The sequence below is a fragment of the Bidens hawaiensis genome, unplaced genomic scaffold (assembly GCF_021521415.1).
Source record: "Bidens hawaiensis isolate Kalapana, Puna unplaced genomic scaffold, B.hawaiensis_p1.1 tig00023405_1, whole genome shotgun sequence".
In the NCBI taxonomy this organism is placed as follows: Eukaryota; Viridiplantae; Streptophyta; class Magnoliopsida; order Asterales; family Asteraceae; genus Bidens; species Bidens hawaiensis.
In genome coordinates, this window is record NW_027493670.1 from 366,153 (window position 1) to 380,964 (window position 14,812).

At 43.5% G+C, this 14,812-nt stretch overlaps 1 protein-coding gene across 1 annotated transcript; it reads right to left on the reverse strand.

Annotated features, from left to right (window-relative positions):
* Positions 1–12,268: 12,268 nt before the first annotated feature.
* LOC143567438 (uncharacterized protein At5g39865-like) lies at positions 12,269–13,494 on the reverse strand. The gene has a single exon (XM_077053862.1). The coding sequence runs from the start codon at positions 13,364–13,366 to the stop codon at positions 12,611–12,613; it is 756 nt and encodes a 251-aa protein (XP_076909977.1). The 5' UTR covers positions 13,367–13,494; the 3' UTR covers positions 12,269–12,610.
* Between the last annotated feature and the right edge of the window lie 1,318 nt (positions 13,495–14,812).

A 14,812-nucleotide genomic window follows, 5' to 3' on the forward strand; every position in this document is an offset into this window, starting at 1 on the left:
GAAGCCGGGGCAAGTGAAGTAAATTTTACGAACACTACCCCACTTACCAAAGCTGGGGCAAGTGCAGTAAATGACCGCCTACTGGGATCCACCGATACCCAGTTTGAGAAACGAAGACTCCCCCGCCAGACTCTCGATGAAGTTAAGGCATGGGCGGAGGCACGACAAAAGGAATTCCAGGCTGAGTTGGACGAACGCTTGCGTTCCGTGCAACAGGCCGACGAATTCGAGTACTGGGAGGATGACTCGGAGGAATCCGACTCCGACGCGAACCCTCGCCATAGGGCAAAAGGGAAGCGTAAGGAAACGGAATCCCAACCGAAAAGGCATTTTGGACAAGCCTTCAAACCAAAAAGCACAGGTGGAAGTCCACGAGACTTCTCTAAAACGTTCAGACCAAACGTTGCAAATGCAGGAACGTCCAAATTTGCAAGGGACATTGCTGAGGCAATCGCCCCAAAGAGTGCCAAACAAATGCCCAACATAGGCACATATGACGGTATATCTGATCCAGACGATCATTTGAACAGGTTCATAGCGGGGGCAACCGTCAGCAATTGGACGGAACCCACGTGGTGTTACATGTTCCAAATGACGCTGGTGGGGGCTGCTAGAGCTTGGTTTGATCGTCTACCGGTCAACCACATCTACGACTGGGCAGACTTCCAACAGAAGTTTAGCCAACACTTCAGCCAGCAACGGAAGTATACCGAGGAGCAATGGACAATCCTCAAATGCATACGAGAGGAAGATGAATCTCTGCCAAACTTCATCACTCGCTTCAACTCAAAGAAGCTAAGTTTGGGCAATATCAGCGAAGATCTTGTTCGCGCTGCCTTCATCCAGGGCGCACATGACCCAGAGCTCATCCGCACCCTAACGGGTAAAGATGGCATGCCATCCACATGGGATGGCATCATGACAGCAGCAAAACGCTATGCGGAAACGGAGAAGCAACTGGGTAGAGATCTCCCACAGAGCACAAACCTCTACACTCAGAAGACGAGAGAAGACAACGTCCTCACCGCCAGACTAAATAAAAAGCGAAAGCTAGGCATTTGGCAGTCAAGGGTAAACTTTGACACCTCATCCGGCTTGCAACATCGAGTGGGCGGAAGGGATAATGTACAGCCGCACCGAAACTCCAGATGGACGCCACTCACCAAAAGCGTCACTGAGATATTCGCCACTGAAGAGCTCCCGTGGCCAAAACCTCCGATAATCCGACATCGTCACGATGCTGATCGGAGCAAATACTGTGACTTTCACAAGACAAAGGGCCACAACACTGAAGAATGCATAGATGTAAAAGACATGGTCGAAGCATTTGTCAGAGATGGGACGCTCGCGCACCTCGTGGCGCAATAAAGGCTGAGCAGGCGGATGCGTGTAGAACACCAGCTGGGGAAAACGAATAAAAATTCCAGCTTCAACATTGAGACTACATGCTGCGTAAAGAACGAGATCCCGAACCAGGTGCGTATCGGCTCGATGGCGCTCCCATCCCAACATGGAATGGAGCTCATTTACACAGTTTGCATGTAAATCAATTCCAATTTGTAAAGAAAAGGCCAAGAGCCACTTCTAATGGAAATGATTCTCTTTTAAGAACATCGAAGCTGATGATTTTACATTTAATACTTTTCTGAACACAAATATGCCGGTTTTCGCCGCATAATTACGTGAGGACATTGCATGGGAAGGCGGTCCTACCCGCACGAACCCAAAAAACGTGACAAACCTTCACGCAACCGCGCGTCGAACGGTTAAACTGTGCAACACTGGTGACGGCATTCACATTACGTGAAGTCGTTGCGTGGGAAGGCGGTCCTACCCGCACGAACCCAATAATGTGGCAAACCTTCACGCAGGTCAGTTGAAGGAAAAGTTCAATTCTCCCATTAAATGAAAGTGCCGGTCTATCCGCATGAATCATGAAAGGAAACTGAACACTAACCTATCGACAACCGCGCGTCGAATGATCAAAAACAAAATTCTTAAAAGGATAAGGAAAACCTACACGCAGGTCAGATAAGGGTAAAGTTTTGCCATCCTACTAAGTGCAAGAGACGGTTCTACCCGCACAATCACGAAAGAGGAAGCAAAACTTCACACCTATTATCAACCACGTTCAAAGGTTAACTTATCCTCAAAAGATGAGGAAAACCTACACGCAGGTCAGATGAAGGTTAAAGTTTTGCCATCCTACTAAGTGCAAGTGACGGTTCTACCCGCACAATCACGAAAGAGGAAGCAAAACTTCACACCTATTATCAACCACGTTCAAAGGTTAACTTATCCTCAAAAGATGAGAAAAACCTACACGCAGGTCAGATGAAGGTTAAAGTTTTGCCATCCTACTAAGTGCAAGTGACGGTTCTACCCGCACAATCACGAAAGAGGAAGCAAAACTTCACACCTATTATCAACCACGTTCAAAGGTTAACTTATCTTAATGCCTTAAGAAATTTCGAAAAGGAAAACCTACACGCAGGTCAGATGAAGGCTAAAGTTTAGCCATCCTACCAAGTGCAAGTGACGGTTCTACCCGCACAATCACGAAGGAGGAAGCGAAACTTTAACCCATTATCAACCACGTTCAAAGGTTCTTATTCTAAACACTTGGAAAATTGCTAATTTAAACTAAGTATGCAAGTCATAAGTTTATAAAGCAAGGAACCCAAAGAGGGAAATAACAATCTTATACGCAAAAAGATTAATATTTCAAGAATATATTACAAGAATGGCCGGGTAACTACCCGCCTAAAAGAATAAAACTATACAAGTCTATCTTAGCAATGGGAAGGGATCTTCAGGATCAAGCTTCAGGGCCGCTTCCACTTGGACCCGCTCCGTCAGAAGAACGGGGTGGTTCGAGGAACGCTTTGAGGACAGCTAACCCATCATCAGCAGCAGCTACTTCGTCCACCTTCTCCACCACTGGATGCGGGAAGGCGGCGTATTGGTTCAATGCTTGGTCATAAATGGCTTCGGTATCCACATCGAACAAAGGGAAGTTGGAAGGCGGGACGCCTTTCTCAACAAACCCTAGACCAAGCAGGAAGCCGGCCTTTTCCCCATCCTCATGAGAAGCGTTGAGGGCTGCGGTCATAGCATCATCGTAAGAGGTCTCTGAAAAGACCCGACGCACAACCTACAAAGAAAACACAAGTATTAGAACCTTTTCTTACAAAAGAAAAGCGTGAAGATAAAACTAAACATACCTGAGGCAACGCTTCTCGAAGAAACCATTGGAGGGCAGCTTGAGCTTCTTTATGGGCGCGTTCGGCTTCGCTCTTGTTAAGGTTGGCAAGTAAAACTTCCTTTGCGGCAGCCTCTTCGACGCCCTTAAGCTTCCGCTCGGTGTGGTCAAGCACCCCCCTCTGGTCCAGGATTTCCTGGAGTTTCTTGGCATCTTCCATTGCCAAGGCATCATGAGCGCGTTGGAGAGCCTCTAATTTGGCCTTGAGCTCCTCATTCTCCACACGCAAAGGCTCAGCAACGGCTTCAGCCTTGGCAGCCCTCTCGGTTGCGTTTCGCGCAGTCTCCCTGGCCAGCCGAAGCTGTTCATTCACAGCTTGGGCAGCCTTGGAGCGGGCCTCGAGTCGCGCCTGAACTTCAACCTCGAGGGCCTTGAAGGCCTTCTCCTTGTCGGCGGCAGTTGCCGCCAGCTGTTGGTTCTCCTCCCGAAGAGCACGCGCCTCAGATATGTCCTTGGCGCGAGCTGCTTTCAACTTGTCGTTTTCACGACAAAGCAGCTCGACGCGCGGCTGCATCCGGGCCTGGAGAACCCGAAGCTCATTAGTTAGCCTACCCTCCTGGTAGCTAACCATGGCTTCCCCCAACGCACCCGGAGGAGCAGCGTGGCGAGCCCAGTCCACGCACTCCACAGGTGTGCGAAGGGTTGTTCCTCGGCGTATGTTCCATCGCGGAACATACACTTCATTGGAATCCGACACTGCAAAAGAAACAAAGGCAGTAAGGAAAAGATGATAAAAAACAAGAGAAAAGAAAGGAACCCTACGCACCTGTAGGGTCAATGACAGGCCGATAGCCGCCAAACCCATCACCTGAACCTAAAGGAAATCCATCCAACAGGTCAGGCAGACAGGAAGGTGGCAAAGATCGGCGGGAAGCCCTGCGCGTACCTGATGGTCCGGCCATCGGTGCCGGTGGCGCGGGCATGGTGGCAGCCGCCGAGGCCGCCGTTGTGGTCGCCGCCGCGGTCGCCGCCTCGTAGGCAGCAGCAGTAACCGCCGGCTCTGTGAAGGATGCTGTAAAAGTCGCACTCACAGCCGGCGGTGACGTCATCTCAGCTGGAACAGTCTGCTCAGAGGGAGCAACTGAACCAGCGGTAGCAGGCGCAGGCACCTGGGTCGACGCCTCAGGTAGGCTGACCAAGCCTACCGTCATTGGCGGAAGGGTACTCCTCTGCGCTTCACCCCGGAATGCGTCAACATCCACGCCTGCACAAAGAAGAAAGTGTTAAGATAAATTTATGAAGTAATAAATCTACAAAGACAAACTATGATTGTACTTACGGGTTTTCTTGACCCTGAACGTACGGACGGGCGGGGAGGAACCCGATGGAGCCGGCCTCTTGGTACCGGTCACCGTCGTCTTCGTTGGTTCTCCAGAGGTAACGATCGTAGCCTCCGGAGCAGTGGTCTTCTCACCACCAGGCTCCCCCGCCACCTCTTCACTATCTGACTCCGAGTCAGATAGAACAACTGGATCAGCTGTGGAGGCCTTCTCCTTCCCCTTCACGCCGGCAGCAGCCTTCTTCTTCCGTACAAGGGGAGGACCATCTGCGGATTCCTCAGAAGAAGATAGGATGTAAGGATTTCCAGCAACGGGTACAGCATTGAGGGGTTCAGGATAGAATATCTCCTTACCTGGCCGCCGGTGGCTCAGGATCTCTTGGCCCGGCGGATAGACCTCCACAAACCTATCCGCCGTTTGCTCCAGGATGGGCAACTCATTGTCGTCCAGAGCACGAGTGCCCACCCGCACGGGACTGTCAGCTTCCCGCGGGAACAGGAGCGACTCCAAATTATTCCCCTCTGAATGAAAAAGAAACAGTTAGAAAATTAACTAATATCAGCAAGAAAGACAAGACATACCATAAGGAATAGAGTTCAAACCGTATTCAAGAAGGATGGGAAACCGGGAAGCATCCTTCCATACCCGGCTCATCCCCAGCAGCACCATCCCGGACTCCGCAAACCGGTAAACCGGAGATTGGACCCGGGATATCTTCGCGAACCATTCCGCCTCCTGGTAGCTGGAAGCGTGAAGGCTCGGAAGCGCTTGACCCTTCTTGAACTTCATAGCAATGGGGATGGCGCGGGCAGAGATGTAGAAGAACTCCCGCTTCCACGATCGGAGACTGCGCTCGGTCACGCAGATCTTCAAACCCTTGATACGGGTTGTCAGGGTGTACCACCCCTGGACGCACCTCCAAGTATAGAAGGTCATCAGGCGGTCCACGTAGGGCTCAATACCCAGAATCCGACACACCCACTCGAAGTGCCGGACCTTGGCAATCGCCATCGGATGCACCTCGGTCAGGTGCACCCCGTGCCTCTCCAGGACACGGTACACAAACTTTGTCAATGGGAACCTAAGGTTCCCATAAACAAAGAATGCAGCATATACCCCGATCTTGCCACTGGGGGCATCGTACACAGTCTGGTGAGATTCAGGAAACTCAGGCTCGAGAGACTCGAGCATGAACTTCCTGACGATGTACTGGTACTGATCGACAGGTAGAGCACACTGGCATTCGCCAGCAGTACTCCTATCGTCGGCTACAGCTTCAGCATCATGAGAAGACATTTTTGCAGAAAGAAGAGTGATTTCGGGAAAATGCTTGCCTGAAAAAGGGGAGTATTTGCCGGAAATCACTAAGAAGAAGAAGAGAGGTGAAAGTGTGAATTGCAAATAACCCTCTCCCCCTTTATATAGTAATCGCAATTAATGCGGTGAATTTAATGCGGAGGAGAGAGAAATCGAATGTGCAATGAAACTATGACACGTGGCAAAAAGCAAGCTGGCAACAGCTGTTGAAAGGACGTATGCCAGTAATTTCGCGGCCACGCGCCCGAAAAATTGCGCCCACGCGCCTGAAAAAGCGACTGGAATGACCATGTTCTGTCACGTCACCATAACTTCCTGCACGTCCTGACAGTCAGAAGAAACCGTCGCACGACGTTTCAGAGGTTTGGACTGTTATCTTTTCACCAACTCTTCGAATTTCAAAATTCAAAATTCGAAAATATTAAAAAGTAAGCGGGAAAATACCCCTTACCCCTTGGCAAGCAAGTAACCGTAAGACGGATGCGGGTACAGTGTAAAGGCAAAACCCTTCACATACCTAGCACCCGCAGGGAATTGAAGCCAAATAAACCTTGGCAAACAAGTAACCGTAAGACGGCTGCGGGTACAGTGTTAAGGCAAAACCCTTCACATACCTAGCACCCGCAGGGAATTGAAGCCAAGAAAACCTTGGTGAACAAGTAACCATAAGACGGATGCGGGTACAGTGTTAAGGCAAAACCCTTCACATACCTAGCACCCGCGGGGAATTGAAGCCAAGTACCTCGGCAACCAAGTAACTATAAGACGGGTGCGGGTACAGTGTAAAGGCAAAACCCTTCACATACCTAGCACCCGCAGGGAATTGACGCCAGGAATACCTTGGAAGTAAAGTAACCGTAAGACGAGCGCAGGTACAGTGTTAAGGCAAAACCCTTCACATACCTAGCGCTCCGCTGGGAATTGAAACCAAGAAGGATCTTCTGGGCAATGCTTGCGGAAACGGAAATAACATCCCCGCATAGCGGGAACGTCGAGAACTACGTTGTTTGAAGCTCCAGGATGGAATTGGTGGTCTTAACATAATTGATCACTATGTTCAAAACTACCAAAACCTCATGGAAAATACATACAACTGGGACTCAATGCTCCTGACTTGCGAGGAGGTTACAGACCTACCCGCATCATACCCAAAGACCAAGCAGGAAACTCGGGCATTTCTGCAAGTGACAAGGACTTCCGCGGAAAGAATCCCCATGGAAAACCTTACAAAACCCTTTTCAAAACCCTTTGCTCAAGTCCAAAAGTTCACCTCACTTTATTAAACACTCATGAGAAGAACATTGGACTGGGGGGACTTGAAGAGGTAGGTCCCAGCAGAGCCCAGTTGGACCCGCAAGACTCACCTTAAACAGGGACGTCTGCGCAGAGACCAACTGGATCCGCAGGACCGACCATGCTCAGAGACGTGACGTCCTTACGCGCAGTACGCAAGCTGGTCCCGCAGGAAATGCCTCCCAATGGTGAAGGACTCCGCCTGTCCCCGCAGCCTCGGATACAAGCCATTAGGGAAGGCCACCCGCGCAGCATGGCTACACGCACAAGGCACTTAGCTCTCGATCATTCAGTGTCACCTGAAGGAATGAGCCAAGCCGGGAGCAATCCCGCACAGAGGCGGGAGGGGGAATACTCCCGCCCAAATAAGCCAGTCCGTATACTGAAGGATCTTTTACTGTACCTGACGAGGTATGGGCGAAAGATTTGATCAGAGATACGACAGCTCACTGATACAGTATGGCGAGCAGCATGCTCCTGTACTGTATCACTATTAGCCGCTGCCTACTCACCAACTACTGCCATACCACGTGCGTAGCCGTCAGTTGGTGGAACAGGAATAGTGTACAGCAGGCCTGGTCGCTATCAGCCGCTACCTACCCACCAACTACCCGCAGGGCACGTGCGTAGGCTACTGTTGGTGGAACAGGAACACTGTTGCAGCCGGCCATACCTCTTTGGAAACCTACCTTCGGCTATAAATACCACAAATGGTATGACCATCTCATCTTATCATATCTTACTACATTATCATCATATTATACCTGATATCTGCTCTAGCAATCTCTTAATATACTTTTATATTTAAAGAGCAATCTAGTCTGATTCTCACGCCGGAGGGTGGTCACAAGGAGGAACCCCCCCCTTCTCAGTGACGAGCTCACGGTGTCTGTTTTGCAGGTTATCAGAAGAACCATCTTCCAAGGGTCTAACCCCTCGTGGGAAACAGCTATCCAACCCCCAGGTTACCAGTAATCTGACCGGGGTCCGGTTAGTGTTTCTTCATAACTATTGATAGATCTCTAAACAATGCGAGTTGTTTTGAGTTAGATAGGTTTTGTCTTGGTAATCGTACGTGTTGCATTAAATCGTTTGTTGTGCTACGTTTCCATAAAAACATCAAACTACCTGTTACGTGTCTTGATTTATGTTTCTCGTATTGCATTATTCTCTTCTCGTTCGTGCATATTTTGTTTAATCAAGTTCATATACTCATCATAAACCGATGATGTTAAATCGGTAGTTGTTTTGTTCTCAAATTCGTTGATTAGGTCATTTATGGCGGTTGTAGTATGCTACTTAATGATTTTGTTTCCGTCTAATCAAAGTTACTGATACGTCTCGTGATGATTTATGCTATTGAATGCGAGTTATTTTGTGTTGTTTTGAGTTAGACATGCTTTGTTTTGGTAATCGCATTGCATTAATCTGTTCGCTCGTTTATATTTCATTTATTCAAGTTCTGATAATAAATATGTAGTCGTTTTCGTCTGATATCCGTAAACTAAACGACGACTTTACCTGTAAACAAATAGTGAAATAGACTCACTACAAGTAAATTTGATATGCGATTAGTTAATGATGATTTAGGTCTATTTTCAGCTCAGCTTGAAGTTACGAACCACCTGAGATTTTGGTATATAGTAATTGTATCCTTGCGTTACTTGCTTTCATGAGCTGGTTTGAAAATTTTGGTATGTAGGAGCGTAAATGCAGATGTTGTAAGATGTCTACTGTTTTATCTGCTAAAAATCATCTCACCAGCACCTTTGTTACGGAACATGTATGGATTTAAGCGCATATTAGCAGGATCTTTAGTATTAGTTGCATTTAGGAGAGAGATATAGGGTAACTTTTAGTTTAAATGGTTGCGTTATAATATAATGCAGAGATTGTTTGTATAAAATTCGAACCAAAGCCCATTTAATTGACCTCAAATGTCAAAACACGCAGCCTTTCTTTAACGGAGTCCTTAGCATAGCACAACCCCTTAAGTGACAGGTTGTGTTCAGTCTCATATTGGTTGCATCATCAAAGGCTCAAACTCTTGTGATGTGTGAGAATTTAAGTGTAACATGTTGATTATACATAACAACCACCACTGAATGATCTGGCCCCCTTCATTTAGTGTGTGTGTGTATATATATATATATCTGCGAACCAAATGGGCCGACTCTTTCCTTTATAAATAACAACCACCACCGAATGATCTGGAAAGTTTACCGGAAAGAAATATGTCTTACGAGCAGCGTGAGCTAGTAATGTTATTGTCTAATTTGTTTGCAATCGGTTAAATTACGCAAAATCAAAATACGAAACCTTAGCTCCTCTATTTGTTACAGATTAGGTTATAAATAAAGTACGAACCCACCCTGTTTCGTTTCGTATTAATTAAGACAGCGATTAGGTTTAATTTAGTTTGTACAAGTGATGATCGAGTTTGAATTGTCGGATGACGTATGAAAATGAAGTAGATGCCGTTGAATGTATGAATGAACATTTGGTATTGAGTAACAGTACTAGCACCTATACCGTACGGGTACCATACCGAATCTCGGCACTCACTTTTTCATAAGTTTGTTATCGGTAATTTTAGTATCGAGTTGGTACCGATACCATATAGAGATCATATAAGCATATGACACTGAGATACGTGTACCATACTATTTGGTATGGTATTTTGTACATACAGTTTTCCATAAATTCAGTATTTGTATTTTCGAAACTAGCGCAATATCAATCTTATCCCTAGTCACATGATTCGCATATGACCATATGATCTTTTTAAATATAGTTTGGTCGATTTATGTAGATAAGTTTATGGATTGTGTATGTGGCTTTTATCTACACATCACCTCACACGTCGCAATGGAGTCCACTATTAATTGTATACATGGGAATATTTATGCGTAACAAGTGTCACTAAATTGCAACAAATGCTAGTATTGTAATAACATAGAGTTGATTAATACGTTATTTGGATTTTTATAGAACTTTGTTTCAAAGTTAGGAAAACTTGAAATTAAAAAAGGTTTGAAATTTCAGTTTCGTGTTATGAATAATTCAATTATTATATAATATAATAATACAATTACAAACTTTGGTGCCGCTAAGTGCCCTTTAGGTCATTTGGCGGCACCGTATTTGTCGTTGAATTTTGTTTTTTCTGTTTCTTGTTTTAGTTTCGGTACAGTGACAAATATAACAGAAATCGTACAATGCTCGGATCTTCTGAATGCTCGAGTATATCCGACTGACGCCACTCAATTGATCCACCTCAAATTTTATATGTTTTTTGTTTTATTTTTGGTTTATAGTCCCGGTATCATAGCGCACTTAACCGAAACCAACAGAATATGCGTTGACCTAAAGCCTCAACGCCCGGGATCGACAACGTTTGGGTTTATCATCGCCTGAGTTTTACCAACTTGTCCCGCGCAACGTGCCGGGTATAACACTAGTTTAATATAAATGAGAAATAAAATAAAGAATCTGTTCAACCATTTCCTTCTTGATTTCTTTCCTTTTTCATGAACAACCAAATCACTGTATGAATTCGAGATCCTTTTCAAATCATAAAGCTTTGTCAATTGTCATATGTAAAAACACCTCTACCCTCACACAATCTTGGTTTATAAAGTTGTGTTCCACTCACAAATATTTATGAATTCGTATATGATTTGACGTGTAATAGAAGGGAAACGAAACATGAGGTTATTAAGCAAGTATATGTGAAACAATCCAAACTATATCGTTTTAGGATGATCTCAGAATTCTTTAATCCTGTTCAAATTTGAATACAATTATTTGGCTTCTTAGAATGGCTGGCCACCAACTAAGATCATCTATAGAAGAACCTTTTTAACACTCTTCGTCACTAGATATGTGTTAAAACCGAGTATAAAACAAGATATTATCACACATGTTTATTTTTAACTATTGTAATTTTGATTTTGGGTTTAATTGCACATTTTTCTAAATTAATTTGTAGATTTGAGATAAATTTTTATATTTGTATTCGTATTCATATTCGTATTAACTTTTAGATTGTATTGTTTTTATATTTGTATTAATTTTTATAGTTGTACTAATTTTTTTTTATTTGTATTCATTTATAGAATTTTAATAACTGTCTAGGAAATATAATTAGATTTTCAATTATATTCTATTGGAAGTAGTTTACCAACGTCATTATTAATGTTGACTGCGTATGCTACATGCGGAAGAGTGTCCATTGAATAGAACATGATCGACAATAAGACTACCCGTAGTGGACGATGAGTTTTGGCGATTTTGGGCGAATAGGGGCTACAACACCACCCCCTGGGCGATTTTGGGGGCAATAGGGAGGGTGGGTGGGGTAGGGCAACTATTTGTCGCTGCTTCTCTTCTGATTATTATTATTATTATTACACCCCAGAAAACAAAACCCACCCTTTGCTAGATGGACGCCACATAGCGCAAAACGCCCCAATTTGTAGCCCCTCCACCACACATAGCCTAACTCAATAAGAGTTTTTAAGACGACGTATTGGGTTATGAACCATTTGAGGAGTCTATAAATTTGTCTTAAATTTCTATTGGGGCCTAAGTTGTTCCTATACTATTGTTTGCCATCACCTTAGCCTTGTGCATTTGCTCGAGTAGCCTCGTCTCATAGGGAGAGACCTCTATACTCTTGAATAGTGTTTACCCCATCACTCCCCAGACCTTTATGAGTGAAATTATACTGAGTACGTATGTTATTGTATTAACATTACATCAATAGTAACTAGTGTACAGACAGCCGATGGATGATGCTGACAAAGGAATGCCGCATTGCCACCTATTAAAGGGTGTGTTTACTACTTTACTTTATAACTAAAAATTCTTAGCAGAGATTCAAACACAAAACCAGGGTAAAGAATATAGAAAGCTTGACAACCATTCCTACTAGAAGGCATATTTACTTTTATAACTGAAAGTGTAAATGTTATTATACCACAGCTCAATCATGACCAACTCTGAAGATTCAAGATCAAACAAATCTCAATTGTATAAAGCCTCAAAACTTGTTTAAACACAAACTATTACCTACACTAACTTCAACCAACAGAAGAACAAATTACACTAACTTACAATAATAACATTAACTTGAATGAAAAGTGCATCATTTCATTAAAATAATTAGCCTTAATCCAAAGACCAACTCAATACATCTCTCCTATGTGAAGAGTGCACCTACAAACCAGTGCAACACATTACAAACACGCGCTATCAAACAAACACGATCCAACTATACATTATAACAAGAACCTATATGGTTATATACACATCATGTAGTAGGGCTTTATTACAACCTTGTTCATAAAGAAAAATGAACACAACAAACCAAGACTCTATCCAAGAACACAGGGCTCCAATCCCCGGTTCCAACTCGCAAACTTTAACAATCATAACATAAACATAACATAGTTAATTAACAAGAACAATTAGGACACCGAACCAAACCGTTCTCATTGCAATCAGGGCATCGTATCAACAAATCCTCATCTTCATCAAACACCTTCTTGCTACCGCTACAATTTGCACACGGAACGAATCTAACGTCCCCACACTCGTCACACACCTGCCACGCGTTACTTAACCGAACCGAAACCCCTTTCAGCGCCTTCGCCAGCTGGCCAGTCTCATGAAGCTGCTTAATTACATCAGCACCACCAACATACTTCCCTTTAATAAACACCTGAGGCAGACTAACATGTTTCTGACCCAATACTGTTACCAACTCATTTCGATACGCCGAGTCCATCGAGATATCGCGTTCATCGATAAAAACCCGAAAGAATTTCAAAATCGTTCTGATGGAGTAACAATCCTCGTATGTCCTTCGGATTCCACGTAAGCTGGTGAAGTAGATAACGACCCGGTCCTCTGTACCGGGTAATTGAATTAGGGTTTTTTCGAATTTGTCTGATTTGAGCTTGGATTGGAAGTGGGTTTGGTCTGATGAGGGTTTTGGTTTGGATGCTCTGCGAGATTCGAATATGCTGCAAAGATGCTTGACTTTGCCTTTGATTGAAATTGAATCGGAGGGTTTCTTGACGGATTCGGAGCGGTTAAGGGTGGAATTAGGTGAGGGTTTTAGAGGGTAATCGATGGCTGAGGTTGAATTGATGGTGTAAGATCGGTTGTAGATTGAGGGTTGTTGTTTGTGGTGATCGGAACCGATCATTTTTAGGGTTTTCGATTGAATTGAAATGAATTTGGATTGGGATGATGATGGTTTGATTTTGTGGGTGAGATTGAAGGTGTTAGCGTGTATTCAAAGGTAGTGTAGAGAGAGAAACAAGAGCTTTTTGAAAAGTTGGAATGTAATGTATTATGTGTATGTGTCTATTTTGGGTTTTTTTTACATGTGGGTTTGGTTAGGAGTCAATTTTGAGTTGCTATATGCGTTTTTATGTTTTTTCTTTACTAGTTGTTTAATTTTTGATAATTTTAAAATGAAAAAAATATGATAAATTAACGTATTTAAAGCAAAATAAAAGAACGTGTGTTATGACTGCGGACCACGGCGAATTTGGTCGGTGTCGATAATATTGCGCTAAACCATAAAACAATTAGTAACCTTTCAAAAAAAAAAACTTGTATTTTCATAAAAAAATAACACGCGCGCGCACACATATATAATAAGATATGCTCGTGTTACACAACCACAACCTTCCGTTATGTTACGTAGCCTAATTAAACTTGGATGGTTATTTTATGAAACAAACCATGTATTATAATTTTAGGGTCGAGATACCGTATAATCATGCCTTAACGAATGATAGGTACGCAAGACGCTCAAATGCAAAAAAAAAAAAACAAAGGCGAAACCTAAAAACGCTCAACCAAAAACCTAAAACGCTCAGCCAAAACCTAAAATGCTCAAAAACGGTTTTCGTGAAAAAAAATAAAAAATTGATCGATTAACGATCCAAAACTGTTTTTTTTTTCGGTGAATCAAAGATTAATTGAATATGTATTGACGTTTCCGAGATGTTGGGATGTGATTTCATGGATCGATTTCGTGAAAAAAGGGAATTCGCGAAAAAGCACTTATTGTACTGGATTTTTTACATATAATTTTATATGTCATTATTCAATTTTGAAACATAATCACGAGAGTTTTGACTATTTTCTCATGCTTTATCAAAAGGTTTTTTTTCACCTTTTTCTTGGTTAATTAACATATAACTCTAACCACCATATATTATGATGGATGGGTTGATGAGTAAAAGTTATTTGCCTAACCATGTATGATAACTTTATCTTCTTACCTAATTGATGCGAGTTACTAGCTTATTTCTTCAATCAAGGGTTCATTAAAATAGTGGCCCTCAAGATCCGAAAAGTGCAACTATTTCTAGGATACACACCCAAAATAAATTGTTGAGACACTCACTAAAGGCAACTAAACAAAATTTTGATTTGGCACGATCTCACACATTCGACATGTTGTTACATTCTCATACCATCAAAACAACATGCACATCCTCGTTTATAGTTGTTCATCCACGACAACTCCCCGAATGAATATTCCAGTTTGACATTGTTCATCAAAACAAGATGCACGTCCTCGGGAACACATTAAGAAGGGAACTCATCGAAATTTAATTCTTAACAGAGATTATAT